The sequence below is a fragment of the Pholis gunnellus genome, assembly GCF_910591455.1.
Source record: "Pholis gunnellus genome assembly, chromosome: 21".
Taxonomy (NCBI): domain Eukaryota; kingdom Metazoa; phylum Chordata; class Actinopteri; order Perciformes; family Pholidae; genus Pholis; species Pholis gunnellus.
Genome location: NC_136548.1, coordinates 9497510 through 9511658, shown reverse-complemented (window position 1 = coordinate 9511658; position 14149 = coordinate 9497510). Strand labels below are relative to the sequence as shown.

Here is a 14149-nt window from a genome sequence, read left to right as displayed (position 1 = left end):
ATAACAGATGACTGTTAGAAATGGTCGAAAGAGGAAAGAGAACACATCTGGAAATAACAGATAAGGTCAGGAGTAGCTACACATGTGTAAGGGTAGTTTAACTGAGTAAATAGTGTCCCTGGCGTTAATCATCTTCGTATCAAATATAAAAATGTATTTGTTGAAGAGTTGTATTCAAAACATACGATAGTCACACGTTAAATCACTGTAATTCATCTTACAAATAAATTAAAATGAATTCCGAGCCGGTGGACAGGTATTGACCCAGGCTTCTCTCCGCCCTGAACGCAGCAGCTCAGGCATCACACCACCAACTGCCACTGCTTGATTGCGACATTTCCCACCGTATGTGAAGGCAGCATCAGCTCCATCCGGGAGGAGAGCATCCACAGTACTGTGCAGAGGGCCGACACCACGTCGTCGTCGTCAGAAGTTATAACTGTCCTGCTATTCTGGACCCTCGGGAAATTTCGTAAACAACAACAACAACAGGTATGCTGACAGGCTTTGCGAAAATGACGTCGCGTGTTGCAATGGAGACACGAACAGTCGCATCGTCTCCACGGACGTGAAGAAGTCTCACCAGCTCAAGCTAACGGACATAAAAGGCTTGGGACGCTCGGCTAACCAACACTAGCATAGCTCTCATCTAAATAGCTGCTGTAGTGAGATAACGTTAGTGAAAACGTCAGTTAGCGTTATCTTGCATCAATTGGTTTTCCTTAATGTCGAACATTAGGGTGGAGCTTTCAGCTATAACAATGTTACGAGCTTAATAACACTTACTACGTACATGATTAATAATACTGTTACTACTGTTTAATCACATTGCACAGACCAAACAGGACGTTTCATGGTGGTATTGTTTTACTACTATATAGCTCAGTATTAGCTAGCTTTTATAAACATTTCCCCCCAATCTGTCTGCTGTTTAATTTGCGTTGACTTGGCCGAAAGCTATAGTATCATAATGACTGTAGTTGTTGTGTGTTGACTTTGGAAGTTGTCCTCCTTATACCTCATATTCGTTAGTCAACGATGCAGTGCAACAATTATGTTGATTGCTTCTACAGTGTGTGTGTGTGATAAGAGAAATCTGACGATATTACATGTTCACTTGTTGCCATAATAGGGCCCAGTGCTGTTAGTTGTTCCTTGTGGGCAGACCTGCAGGCAAAGGTTAGCCAAGTTATGATAAGGCAGAGCTGAGAATATGTCTGTTGTGTGATGTTCCAGTAACTCGTCACTCCTAACTAATCAGTTATTTACTCTTATCCTGGAACAGAAGAAGCGTACATAATCACCTTGATGAGAGTAAAGTTGCAGTCAAACAATAGACGGAGGAATTCTAATAGGAAAATGACTGACGGCCTTAGCGGTGTTAACCTTTCCCCTAGTTTACACAAACTGGCCCGGCCTACATCTGTCCTCTTCCTGCTCTGGACACACTGTCCACTGTTGATCTACTTGCCCTCTGTCTGGCAGTTCTCCGAAAAGCAAAATGTGTAGTTGTTTAGTTGTTTAGTCTACATATCAAGCAAGTAAAAAGTACAGGGTTGTGTCGAACCTTTTTCTCCTTTTAAAAAAAACCTTTAAATAAACTGTAATATCTTTAAACAGACCTTACTATTCATAGCCTGTTCCCCCTTATTAATTACACAATTCAATTATATCCGTAGCCTAATCAAAAATATCATCGTTAAGCAGTATCATTGTCTGGCGGTCTTTTTTTAATCGGCCGGCTTTAAAGACCGGGAATCAGAGTTGATGCTGAGGATTACGACGCTGTGAATGCAGACATTTTATCTGCCAGATCTGACCTAAAAGGGCAACAACAACAAGAGCAGACGTGGCCTCCACAGGGGTGTAGTCCAGTGTCAGTGTGACTCAACCTCAGGCCATTATCCATAGCCTATTTGTGGAGGGAAATCAATTGCATGGTAAGAGAAGCAGTTATTGCAAAAGACAAATATACCCGATCACAGTCAGCGCATTCCCACCAAACTCTTATCTGTTTCAAGCTGACTTTGCATTTTGAAGGACTCGTGAATAATGCGTCTCTTTTTGAGCTCCTCTCAAAAGTGCTCATGCGTGAAATGGACGTGTTTTGGTCGGACATAAGCGCGCACATTTTGCAATTCACCATCAGTTTGATGAACCACCTTGCTACCACCTTCAGGGCTCTCTTTCCCACCAGCTGCTGCAGTGCACTGTTGAACTGTTGGTCACAATTGATCTTGTGACTTCGCAAGAATCCAGCTGTTAGGAGCAGGCAGTTGGAATTCCCCACCTCGGACTTTCAAGCACTCAATTTGCATAAACATAAACAAAAAACATGGCCGACAGTGACAAACTGCTGTTTTTTTTTGGCAAGTGTTCACACAAATGACCTCTCAGCAGTGCAGCTTCCACATTGTTTCTGGCATTTTTAATGTTTTACTGAATAGATATCTTTCAGACCGTGTTTATTTGTATTGTTCCTTCCTTTTGTCTTTAGGTTGTTGTCTGCCTAGTCACAGTTGAATAAAACATTTATTTGTCCTCTCTGTCCCTCTCATTGTGCACAGTCATCATGGCGGAGGCCCACCAGGCGGTGGCCTTCCAGTTCACGGTCACCCCGGATGGCATTGATCTTCATTTGTCCCACCAGGCCTTCACGGAGATCTACCTCTCTGGCGTGCGCTCCTGGAAGAAGCGTATCATCGGACTCAAGGTATCTCAACTGTGGCCGGTCACACCTGTTGTCTGTTCGGTTTGTTCACGCTGATCCCGTGTCTTTGACCCACAACAGCTCTTCCTCATTGTTATTACAGCTCTTCCCCCTCTCTTCATGTCAGCACTTGCATCTGTGTCGGAGCTAAATGTTGAGGAATCTTAAGTATTCGGTTGTGTTGACGTGTCTCTATCATGGTTTCAGTGTTTTTTGCAAGAATAAAGACTAAAAAAGTTATTTGTATTGTCACCTTATTCATTGAAACATTGACACCGGCTGAATGCAGCAATGTTTGTTTTAATTGTAGGCTTTTAAATATTATATTATATATTATTTTCACAAGCAATGTGGATAAGGATCAAAGTGATGTTTAATGTGTAAGCTTTTTACCAAGTCAGACACACACCTGCTGCAAAAGCCTTAAAATAGTCAAATTCACAGTGATTAGTTGTACTAATCTGTTTATTAATGCAGTAAAGACTTGAGCATCTACGTGACGTGTATTACTTTAATGTGATCATCGTAATCAGTGTTGTAAACGGGAAGAATGTGATTTCAAATGTCTCCTCTCTCACGCTAACAGAACAGCGTGATCACGGGGGTTTATCCTGCGAGTCCGTCCTCCTGGCTGTTCGTGGTCATAGCCATCCTGGCTACTATGTACACGCGCTCCGACCCCTCCATGGGACTCATAGCCAAGATACAGGAGCACCTGCCAGTCAGGTAACACCTCTCGTGACTCCAGGATAGTGTTAAAGATTCACCAATCAACCCCTGCAGACTCCAAATGTTCCCTTTCCCTGATTATACATTGTGTTATAGGAGAAAGGAGTCGTTTTCTTGTTCATTCTGTTATTTGTTTCACTCACTGCTCTTTTTTTCTTCTCCTTCTGTCCATCTGTCCATCATCTCCCACTGTTTGCAGCCAGTCCATGAGTAACCAGTGCCAGACGTTGGTGTCAGCAGTGCTCTTCAGCACCCTGCTGTGGCTGCTGCTCATCTTCACCATGCGCCTGTGCCTCAAGCAGCTTCTCTCCTACCACCGCTGGATGTTTGAGAAGCACGGCAAGATGTCCACCACCACCAAAGTCTGGGTGGTCAGTGTTGTCTCACACTCTTTTTTTCTTCTTCTATTTGTTACTGTAAACGAACAATGCCCTTCATTGTCTTGAGTGGCAGTTTTTATGTCCTCTCATACTCCCAAGATGTTGTGTGTTTTATGCTGAAAGAAAACCCTGTTTACTGTTTCTACGCCAGGCGCTGGTGCGGATCTTCTCTGGCAGAAAGCCTCTGCTCTACAGCTACCAGGGTTCGCTGCCAAACCTGCCTGTGCCGGCCACCAAGGACACAGTCAAGAGGGTGAGACGTCACACGAAGCGGAGGAAATGACAACACGCTGACAACTGACCGCGGAACAGATGGATTGCTTTCGCACATTCATCATTTTCAACCAAATATAAAATGCCATCCACCCTTCTAAGCGGATATATATCTGACAGATGACAGGTGGTTGTAATGGTAGAAGGCTTCCACATCACCAACCGTGGCCTTTAATAGACGTTAATGCATTGATTTACAATCCTTGTGCTATGTTTCTGTATTCAGTAGACTATGTAATCAATATTGGTCATTTTATATCTGCTCAATGCTTCTTCTTCTCCTTCTTCTTCTTCTTTGCACATCTCTCTTGTTTAGCACTTGGAATCCGTGCGTCCGCTCATGGACGATACAGAGTACGAACGCATGACCAAGCTGTCGGCGGAGTTTGAGAGCAGCCTCGGTAAACGCCTGCAGTGGTACCTCAAACTCAAAGCCCTGTGGGCCACCAACTACGTAAGTGGTGGACCACAGCGAGTGTGGCTACTTCAAAGCAGGTCCAGAGGACATTTTAAAATTCTATGAAAGATGTATGTCTTTGTAAGGTTCTGTGGTTTCAATTATTTATCCAGGCTGACTATGGGAGTGATGGAAGTGACTGCCCGGTTGGCTGCAGTATTAGCTCTCTCACACAGAATGATTGTGTTTTAATTCTTCAGGTCAGTGACTGGTGGGAGGAATATGTCTATCTACGAGGGCGGAGCCCAATAATGGTCAACAGTAACTATTACGGCATGGTATGACAATAAATAGACTCCCAGTTTAACCTGATCTGTTTGATGTTGGACGTGTTGACTGTACCGGGCCTGGCAGGTTCATTTGCGTCTACTTTACGAGCTTTGAGATATTTAAGGATTTGTTTGTCATGAGGAGAGAAAAACGGTGGATACATAATTGTGTGTTTCTGCTTGTTAGACTAAGACAGGTACTCTTGTTTTTTATTAATCCTGGAAAAGTTAACCTACATGTTCATTGTCATGTTTACATGAATACAACTTCAAACAAATCGCCTCTAAAAAGTCAACTATTTCCTGAAGAATGTTCAATAAACCGGCCTTTGTTACTTTCGGATCATCTGCTTTTGGATGACCCATGTTTGTGCTGCCCCTGACTTCCTGTCTCCTGTGCGTTCTCTCCCCAGGACTTCATGTATGTGACGCCCACACCCATCCAGGCGGCCCGGGCAGGCAACAGCCTTCACGCATACTTCCAATACCGCCGCAAACTCAACAAAGAAGAGCTTAAACCTGTGAGTCTTCCACCAGTCCAACCCCCCCCCCCCCCCCCCCCCCCCCCCAGCTGCCCCAAATACACGGCGGCGTTCATAGTTCATGCCTCTCTGCTAAGGCAACAGAAGACTTATACAGACACATTTGGATATTTCTCTGTGGAACCTGATCATAATGATGGCACCATCAGTACATGTTTTGATTAATTTGATTTGCCGTTTGTGTGTCTTGCAAGTTTATGGTAGATATCGTGTTCATCTCCGTTCATTCATTTTGTTTTCATGTTCCCTCACATTCTCATGTGCTCATGTCTCACCCCTTCCTCTTCTGCTCCTTTCATCCTGTCTCTCACTCGCTGGATTCCTCTTCACTCCCTTCCCTCATTTCCTCTCACTCGTCTCCTCTCTCTTTTTGATTGGCTCTACGATCCCTCCGCTGCTCTCTCCTCTGTCCTCGCCCTTCGTCCTCTCCTCTCTCCGTTTTCCCAGACCCGCATTCCCGGCACTGTCATTCCTCTGTGTTCAGCTCAGTGTGAGAGGGTATTCAACACCACACGCATTCCCGGAGAGGAGACCGGTAAAGAGACACACACGGTGCCGATATATGATGCACAATATTGTCTGCACGTGAGCAGGTAGCTTCAGCAAGTGAGCAGTGGTATAACACCACGACTGCTTCAGAGATGACGAGGCAGTTTAAAGCGTGGGAGAGAGAACTGTGTGAAAGACGGTGTGCGCGTGTGTGTGTGTGTGTGTTTGCCGTGATTCACTGAGTCATAGTATGTCTGCTGTGCAGGCCATCCTGTCGTCCCTCATCTGTCTCCTCTTGCCTTCTGGTCTCATCGCAGCTCTGTCTGGGTTTCTGGAAATGCTCTGTCTCTTAACTAATGTCTATTTTCTTCTGCCCACACGTTTTGTCTTCTCATCCTTTTCTTCCCTCTCTTCCCTGGTTCTCTTTCTATTTCTTCCACACACACTCCTGTGTGTGTTTTTCCTCTCCTTTCCCTTTCCCTCTTTCTCTCCCTTCCTTTCTTTTTTTGTACTGGCCCCTCCCTCTTTATCGTGCTCAGTGGATGTTAAGGTCTGCCGTTCCTTGCTGCTCCTATCAATTTGAGCGGATGTTTGACACTTGTCGAATCCCTGGAACACTAACAGGTAGTACTTATATTTTTACACAACTGGCCCAATCCTAGTTTTAGATCTCTTTAAATGTCAAACCAATATGATAACACATATGTGCATATGTTCCCTGTCCATTATGTTAATGAGCCAACATCTTAAAAGTCGTCCTATCAATCATTTCAAATTAGGAACCACAATGTAAAGAAACAAATGCAGCTGTTGTGTCCTGCAGTCCCGACTAAAAATGTATGAATCAAGACATGAATGTGACAGGAAGCCATGCCAGTAGGACAGACAGAATAAACACAAGGCACACACACATTAAGCGCATCATCTCTGATGTATTTGTGTTTCTATGAAAGGCCTTTGACTCTATTAACAAATGATGTATTTTTGTTTTCGTTAATGCGCGAAGACACTGTGCAGCATTGGCAGGACAGTGACTACATAGCGGTATACCACAGAGGTCGCTACTTCCGTCTCAGGATGTACCATGCAGGCAGACTCCTGTCGCCCAGGGAGATTGAATCCCAAATTCAGATGATCCTGGATGACCCGGCACCTCCTTCCACAGGAGAGGCCAAACTGGGCGCCCTGACCGCTGGAGACAGGTCAGTGTAACAAGCCACCAGCGGTAGAATTCACATGGACAACGCGGTACACTGCATCCTTTTATGTAATGTCATAATCTTCCTCTGAAATGTTTCCCAGAATTCCATGGGCTAAAGCCAGGGTGAAGTATTTCAGCAGTGGGGTCAATAAACGGTCTCTGGACTACATCGAGAAAGCCGCCTTCTTTGTGAGCCTGGACGATGAGGAACAGGGCGGGATGGCGGATGACCCGACTAGATTAGATTCATACGCCAAATCCCTGTTGCATGGGAAATGTTACGACAGGTAATTTGACCCATAACTGATCACTTGCCTTGTGAAAGTCACCTAGTTTCTAAATTTGTTTTTTTTCATCCCTTATCTTGGTCGTCATGCAGGTGGTTTGACAAGTCCTTCACAGTTGTTTACTTCAAGAATGGAAAGATGGGCTTAAATGGAGAGCACTCCTGGGCTGATGCACCAGTGTTATCACATGCCTGGCAGGTAAGGAACACGAAGGAAAAGTAACGTTGTTGTCGCTTGGTTCTTAGAGGCAATCACTTATAATTGTTGTGTGTTTCCAGTACGTCTTGTCCATGGACTGTTTCCAGCTCGGTTACAATGCAGAGGGTCACTGCAAGGGAGAAGTGGATTCATCACTACCACGGCCACAGAAGCTGAACTGGGAAATCCCTCCAGAAGTTAGTTATCCATCCACACCTTGCCCGTAACGCCAATAATTAATCTGCACAGATGTGTGCATCTGTGCAGTCTCGACTGCATCTCACGGGCGTAACTGGCCTTGAAGCTTTTATTTTGGCCGCCGCTTTAGAGTGGTGAGCGATGAGTCAGCCGTCCATCAATCGAGGGCAATAAATGGTGTTTTGAGAAAGTGTGAGTCACTGCAACCACAAGAGGTCCTTCAGCATGCAGCAGTAACTGGACACCCAAAATAATTGTGTAGCGGTATGCAAAATACCGCTACACAAAATAAGCCACAGAGATGTGCACACACACACACACACTCACTCTTTTTCACTTTTGAAAATGATCAGTTGGATTGAAAAGACGAGCGCCGAGCAAACTGATACATATATTTCATGTAAATAGTAATGTAAAAAGCGGTGATAAAAGCTGACTCGTTATTGGTAACAATGTGGAAGCATTGCTCGTTGTCTTGAAACCACAGCGCAACGGTTTCAGGTTTCTCAGTGCTGTTGATTTGAGCTGTTTGGATGTGTCCGTCTCAGTGTGAGGAGCAGATCTCCGGGTCTCTGGCGGTGGCCCAGGCCCTGGCTGACGATGTGGACGTCCACGTTTTTGCCTTTGAAGAATTTGGCAAAGGAAAGATCAAAAGGTGTCGAGTCAGCCCAGATGCCTTCATCCAGCTGGCTCTTCAGTTGGCCCACTACAGGGTAAGCCTCCCTCTGAAGTAGTGTGTGTGTCGGACCCTGCATTCAATTTGGACATTTGGTGTCAATGTTATCTGTTGCATGTGAGTTTTGTGTTTTGCATTCCAGGACCAGGGGAGATTCTGTTTGACGTACGAAGCCTCCATGACCCGTCTGTTCAAGGAGGGCAGAACCGAGACAGTTCGCTCTTGTACCAACGAGAGCAGTGCCTTCGTCCGAGCGCTGGAAGGCGGAGAGGTGAGACCAAGGAAGATGTCTCTTTTTGTGACGATTAACGGTTCTCTGAGGAAACTAAATCTGCATTGCAAATTATTATGTCTAGTGGCTATTTCCATCGCATAAAATCATACAGTGTCTGTTATTGATATGCGCTATGCCAAGCAGTCATGCCGCTCGTGCCCTTCTCCACCAGGCAGCAGATGTGTGCAGGCGTTTGTTCCAGGAAGCATCAGAAAAGCACCAGCATCTATACCGCATGGCTATGACTGGAGCTGGCATCGACAGACACCTCTTCTGTCTCTACGTGGTATCTAAATACCTCAGAGTGGAGTCTCCTTTCTTGAAAGAGGTTCATTTTCTTTTCTTTGTCACGTTTATATTTTTCAGTGTGAGTATTGATCTCTTTAGTATAGACACAGATTAGCAGCGACTTTAGCAAACTGATGCAGTGGCTTCTTGTGGGTATTTCAGGTGCTATCTGAGCCCTGGCGGCTGTCCACGAGTCAGACTCCGCTGCATGTGGAGATGTTTGACATCGTCAACTACCCAGAGTACGTCTCCTGTGGAGGGGGCTTTGGACCGGTCAGTGCTTCACTCACAAAATCATTTACCTGTTGAAGTTTGGCTTCAACTAGAAACCAGAAACAAACATGTTGCCATTGTTGCATTCATTAGCAGCAGTCATTTTACTCGTTTTGTTTTCTCAGGTTTGTGGTATTCATTAAGCAGCCATGAGTATAAATATTGTCTTTTATCTCTTTCAGGTGGCTGATGACGGTTATGGGGTGTCCTACTGCGCTTTGGGAGAGAACGTCTTAAACTTCCACATCACATGCAAGCACTCATGTCCGGACACTGTGAGTTCAATGAAAGTAGTCACAGTATGCTGCACAGGAAAAGTGGAAACAAATACATCCCATAACGTTCCAGCACATACAGATTTTTTTTAACCCCGAAGTTGTGAAGTGATTCGGACTTAAAGTGTATCTGTCTCATCTATTGATGACAGCAAATAACTTAAAAGGTTTTGGGATGAATTTATGTCAAAATGCTAATTCCTTTTTATCCCCCAGACACATTAATCTCCTTATTCTTTATTCCATGTCTCCCCTCCAGGGCGCCAATAAATTTGGTGCTCAGATTGGAAAAGCTCTGCGCGACCTGCTGCAGCTGCTGTGCCCCAACCAAACCCAGGTCAAGAAGACAGAAGTGAAGCGGCCGGAAGTCAAGAAAGACCTGTAGGCGGTTACTCAGGGCTAAAAGATGCTGAAGGGAAGTTGTGCGAGCATAAATGTTACACTATGAATTGAGGACAGACAGTTTTGTTTCCCCTTATGCATTGGGAGATTTATTTTTTTTGCCAGCCAGATGAAGGAAAAACAAAAAAAAATGATGTTTTTACCGATATGTATCTGAAATTGTGTGTGTGTGTGTGTGTGTATTAGCTGTGTGATAGGTGTGTGAGAAGGTTAAAGAAGTGGGATGCAAGTACACTACGGTTTATTGGTTTAGTTTGAACAGACAAACCATCGGTAAGTTCTTATCAAGACATATTATAGATTATTATTAAAAGGCCAGTATGAATTGCACCACTCAAAGTTAGGGAAGAAATTCCTAATACTTCACCTTATTACAGGGATTAATTTAATATACATTCAAGTGCAGTACGCTCGGACACCATTAAATGTGCCACACGTTTCGTGCCAAGTGTTGTTGAACTTGTTTGGAAGATGTTTTTGGAAGCGTGTGACGCATCTTGAGTCTTGGCACATTAGCACAGAGAGAAAACATGGGGGGGGGGGGGAGCTGTTGAGCTGATTTCATTTTCTACCATCTGAATGCAACATCGCTGTAACAGTGACACGCCACACATTTTGAAATATTGGAAGTCTGGGACTTCTCATTGTTTACTCGTTATGTATAAATCTGCTTTCTACAAAAACACACGATTGTAATACTGCGCTGAGAGCGCCGGCCTGTTTATACATGTAATGAAATGACGTGGCTCTTAAAATTCATTGGCATTACTGTTTGAACTAGTATTACATTCAGGAAACATTCAAAATGTACATACAAATAATGTAGGTCAATTGTCCTTTCAGTGGTCAGTAGGCATTTCAAACTTACCGAGTTAAAACCGTACTGTAATGAGCTCCAGATATTCCACTGCCATCTAGACATCTGTTTTGTAATTATTTTCATCACTGTATTATTCAACAAGCACCATAACAATGCAAGCTATATTTATGAATACCACATGCAGGTGTTTGTTTAGTCTTGAGCGGAGCTGCCGGGTCAGATGTGGATTACATGTGGAGCGAAGCCATCTGATTCAAAGAGAGTTGTGCACCAGTGACACAGGTTCCTCAGTTATTCTTCATCGATTACTGCCTCTTTTCTTTTTCAGTTGAGCTTGTCTCGTAGTATTACTATGGTCAGCCTTTGTAATGCAATATCACAGCAGAAAAATAAAGGACTTCTTAAAGAAAAGTGTGTCTTTCTGTTGAGGAGAAGGGTGCTCCACTGATTTAGCATAGCACTCCCAACGTAGTTGGACTCATAATGGACCGTTTAAAAAAGTAAAAAAAGAGATTGGAACCAGCAAAATCTCTTTTTTTCTGCTCCCTTGTCAAAACCTGGTGCCTACATTACCCAAAATGCAGCTATTCTGTGTACATCAATTTCATTTTTTAGATTTGACGCAGCTCCCTCTAGACTAGAGCCTCAACAAGGCTTTGGTATTCCCCTTTAAGATAATGCTCACAAATGTAACGTATGTATTTTATATCTGCAACCTCACCGCTAGATTCCCCCAAATACTGCACACTGCACCTTTAAGAGGAGCCAGCACACCTACTGGACACAGCACACCTACTGCTAATAAATGATGAAAAATACGAGGGAACATTGAAGCCAGTATGACAAATGTAAAAAATGAGCGCATACTGACTGCAGGCTATTAAAACAGTTGAAGTAAGTGACTTTTAAAGCAGCATTTCAAATTGGGTCAAACAGTTTTGTGTGCTGTCTGTAAAATATAACGTTTATTTCTGATAGAGTACAAATCCCACAGCTGATTCTGGTTTAATTTCTCATGATATTACTGTATTTTTATATTCAGGTGCCCTCGCAGATGTTCGGGAGTAATTGTCAAGTCTTGCTTGGCACTGCAGATCATTTCATAGTAGCAACTTCATGTCATTCTAACAGGCTTCTTTGATTTTCTTCTTTTCTTTTTTATGGAAAATCTTCCCATCTGGCTGGACTCTCCACTGAAGCTTGAACGTGTCATGCCTTTGTTGGATCTATGGAGGCAAGAAGGCAGAACAGACCTTTATTCAAGTTATCTTTACGCTACTATTAGGATCACGTGTTTGCTCTGGTAGCGAGAAGACAACTTCTAGAGTAGGCAAAAACTTACTTGGTTCAAAATGGCTTCACTCACAGCAGAGTCACGAAAGTTTAACAATGAATTTGACTTAATTTCCACCCTCACAATTTTCAGATGCGTTGCTCTTTTGGCTAAACAAACAAAAAGAATAAATACTTTTGGTGAGATTTGTCATTTAAAGAAAGAAGACTGAATCAGACTAACAGTTATTAAATGCTCACCAGTGTAACAGAAGAAGGTATAGCGGTTAGTACAACTTCTGTCATACCAGGTCTTGCCTGCGAAATTATACAGTCCACATAATCCATCATTATTTGGCGAATCGCTCGCCCAGTGTCTGAAGGAACTGTTACTCTGGTCCGACCATTTCCACTCATCCCTGAACAAACCAATCCAGAAGGACGACAGGTTCCCACTTTGATGAAGCATTTGCTGTAGTGCCTGATTCTCAGTCTGGCTCCTCACACTGGCCAAGTCAGCATCCTTCAGTCGACAGTGCTGTTGGGCTTCCCTCCATGACTTCTTTTGAAGGACGACATACAACCCACTGGACCCCTCATCTGTAAATATTGCAAGATGTACTGTAGAGGTTAAAAGGGTTGAAGAGAATGGGGGGGGGACACACACACACACACTGTGTTGCTATTAGTTTTGTAAGCTGCTGCATGCACTTAAAGGTGCAATAAAGAGACACTCATTTGGTACTCCACTTTCAAAAAGTTGCAATAGTTGCAAGAGACAGATTTTAAAAAGAATGATCTAAATCAAAGCAGCACAGGATGAGATATCCTTAATTTTAATCCTGAATATGGATCAAAACATGCAATTCCTACAATAGCAACAAGAGGTGGACTTTGTTACCTTTAGACAGGGCCAGACTAGCTGTCTCCAGTCTTTATGCTAAGCTAACGATCTGTCTCTTGTCAGTGAACGTGAATAGCAATAAGGTCATGCAGCTGAGCATCAAGAGGATGAGTGACATCACGATCTAAGTCAAATTAAAGCCGTCTTACCACCCTGACAGACAAAAGGAAGTGTTTCTTCACAGAGGGCACTGAACCATTTCCCATCTCCCCTCATGCCTCCACAGTGGTGAGAGGGATCAGGTACACTGGTCCAGTTAGTGTATACAGCTAACCCGTCACTGGTCTGAGATGCTCCTACAGACCACAGCCAGGAGGCCTCCCCGCCCTCTTTCAGACCGATCCAGGATTCTCCACTCCCGCCACTGGCTACTGCTGTGTCCAAGAACCTCTTCAGGTCATCGCGGTTGGCGACGGTAGCGAGATCCGTGTGGGTCTCTCTGCAGTAACTCTGGGCCTCGTCCCAAGTCTTAGGCATGTTTATCAGGTTATACTCTCGAACATTGTGCGAACACAGAGTGACGCAACCTGCAGACGAACGCCCACCAAAACATCACATTAAGCAGGCATTACGGTTATAACATTGTGTATTTTAATTTGAGCATTTTACACAAAGACTCTTACTTGAAGCGAGCAGTAAAATCCCCAGACGGAGCATATTTCTTTCTAGGATATAAAAGTTATATAAAGGTTGTTATACAAATCAAATGAAAGTTCATATTAGCTGGTTGAAATGTTGTCCCTTTAGTCCACTTGCACACCAGTGGATACTCCTCTCAGTGCAGGTCCAAGATGTTTTTGATAATAAAAAAAAAGAAATTATAAAAATGTACTTTAGTTTTTTTTAATTATTTTAGTGAACCATGTTTGACTTTCTTCTACAGCTATAAAGCTGGACTATAGTACTAAATGCCTCCAATTACCTTTTTCCTGACATTTTATAGGCTGAATATAGGCTGAATAATTGATTAATTGAGAAAAACAATGAACAAATGATCAATCGATAATAAAAATAATAGTTGCAGCCCTGGTGTGATTTTTGACACATTTTATGATATCTATCCGTGCTATCCATAAAGCAGAATTTTAAAATGATTGCCAGATATGTTTTTATTGCCCCAAAGCAATTACATTTAAAGATATATTGTCTACAATAACATTACATTTTATAAATGAAGTCTAAATATCCAAATTCTTCTTCTTACCTGATCCACAGGTGTTTCTTTGGGAGAG

General features: G+C 43.4%; 2 protein-coding genes across 3 annotated transcripts; one reads left to right on the top strand and one right to left on the bottom strand.

Annotated features, from left to right (window-relative positions):
- Nucleotides 1-379: 379 nt before the first annotated feature.
- LOC306713085 (carnitine O-palmitoyltransferase 1, liver isoform) lies at nt 380-11459 on the top strand. 2 transcript variants are annotated; one of them, XM_079182659.1, is made up of 19 exons: nt 380-492; nt 2568-2713; nt 3297-3436; nt 3639-3810; nt 3971-4072; nt 4409-4546; nt 4750-4827; nt 5232-5339; nt 6389-6473; nt 6856-7051; nt 7152-7337; nt 7430-7535; nt 7616-7732; nt 8282-8446; nt 8552-8680; nt 8856-9011; nt 9134-9244; nt 9427-9519; nt 9779-11459. In XM_079182659.1, the coding sequence occupies exons 2-19, from the start codon at nt 2573-2575 to the stop codon at nt 9902-9904; spliced, it is 2349 nt and encodes a 782-aa protein (XP_079038785.1). In that variant the 5' UTR covers nt 380-492; nt 2568-2572; the 3' UTR covers nt 9905-11459. The 2 variants fall into 2 exon arrangements, with proteins under 2 accessions (XP_079038785.1, XP_079038784.1); XM_079182658.1 differs by lacking the exon at nt 6389-6473 and adding an exon at nt 5808-5895.
- A 160-nt stretch (nt 11460-11619) lies between these two features.
- On the bottom strand, nt 11620-14149 carry LOC306713096 (secretory phospholipase A2 receptor-like). The gene is made up of 6 exons (XM_079182672.1): nt 14122-14149; nt 13541-13582; nt 13067-13444; nt 12275-12613; nt 12084-12184; nt 11620-11967 (listed from the first exon to the last, which is right to left on the bottom strand). The coding sequence occupies exons 2-6, from the start codon at nt 13572-13574 to the stop codon at nt 11866-11868; spliced, it is 954 nt and encodes a 317-aa protein (XP_079038798.1). The 5' UTR covers nt 13575-13582; nt 14122-14149; the 3' UTR covers nt 11620-11865.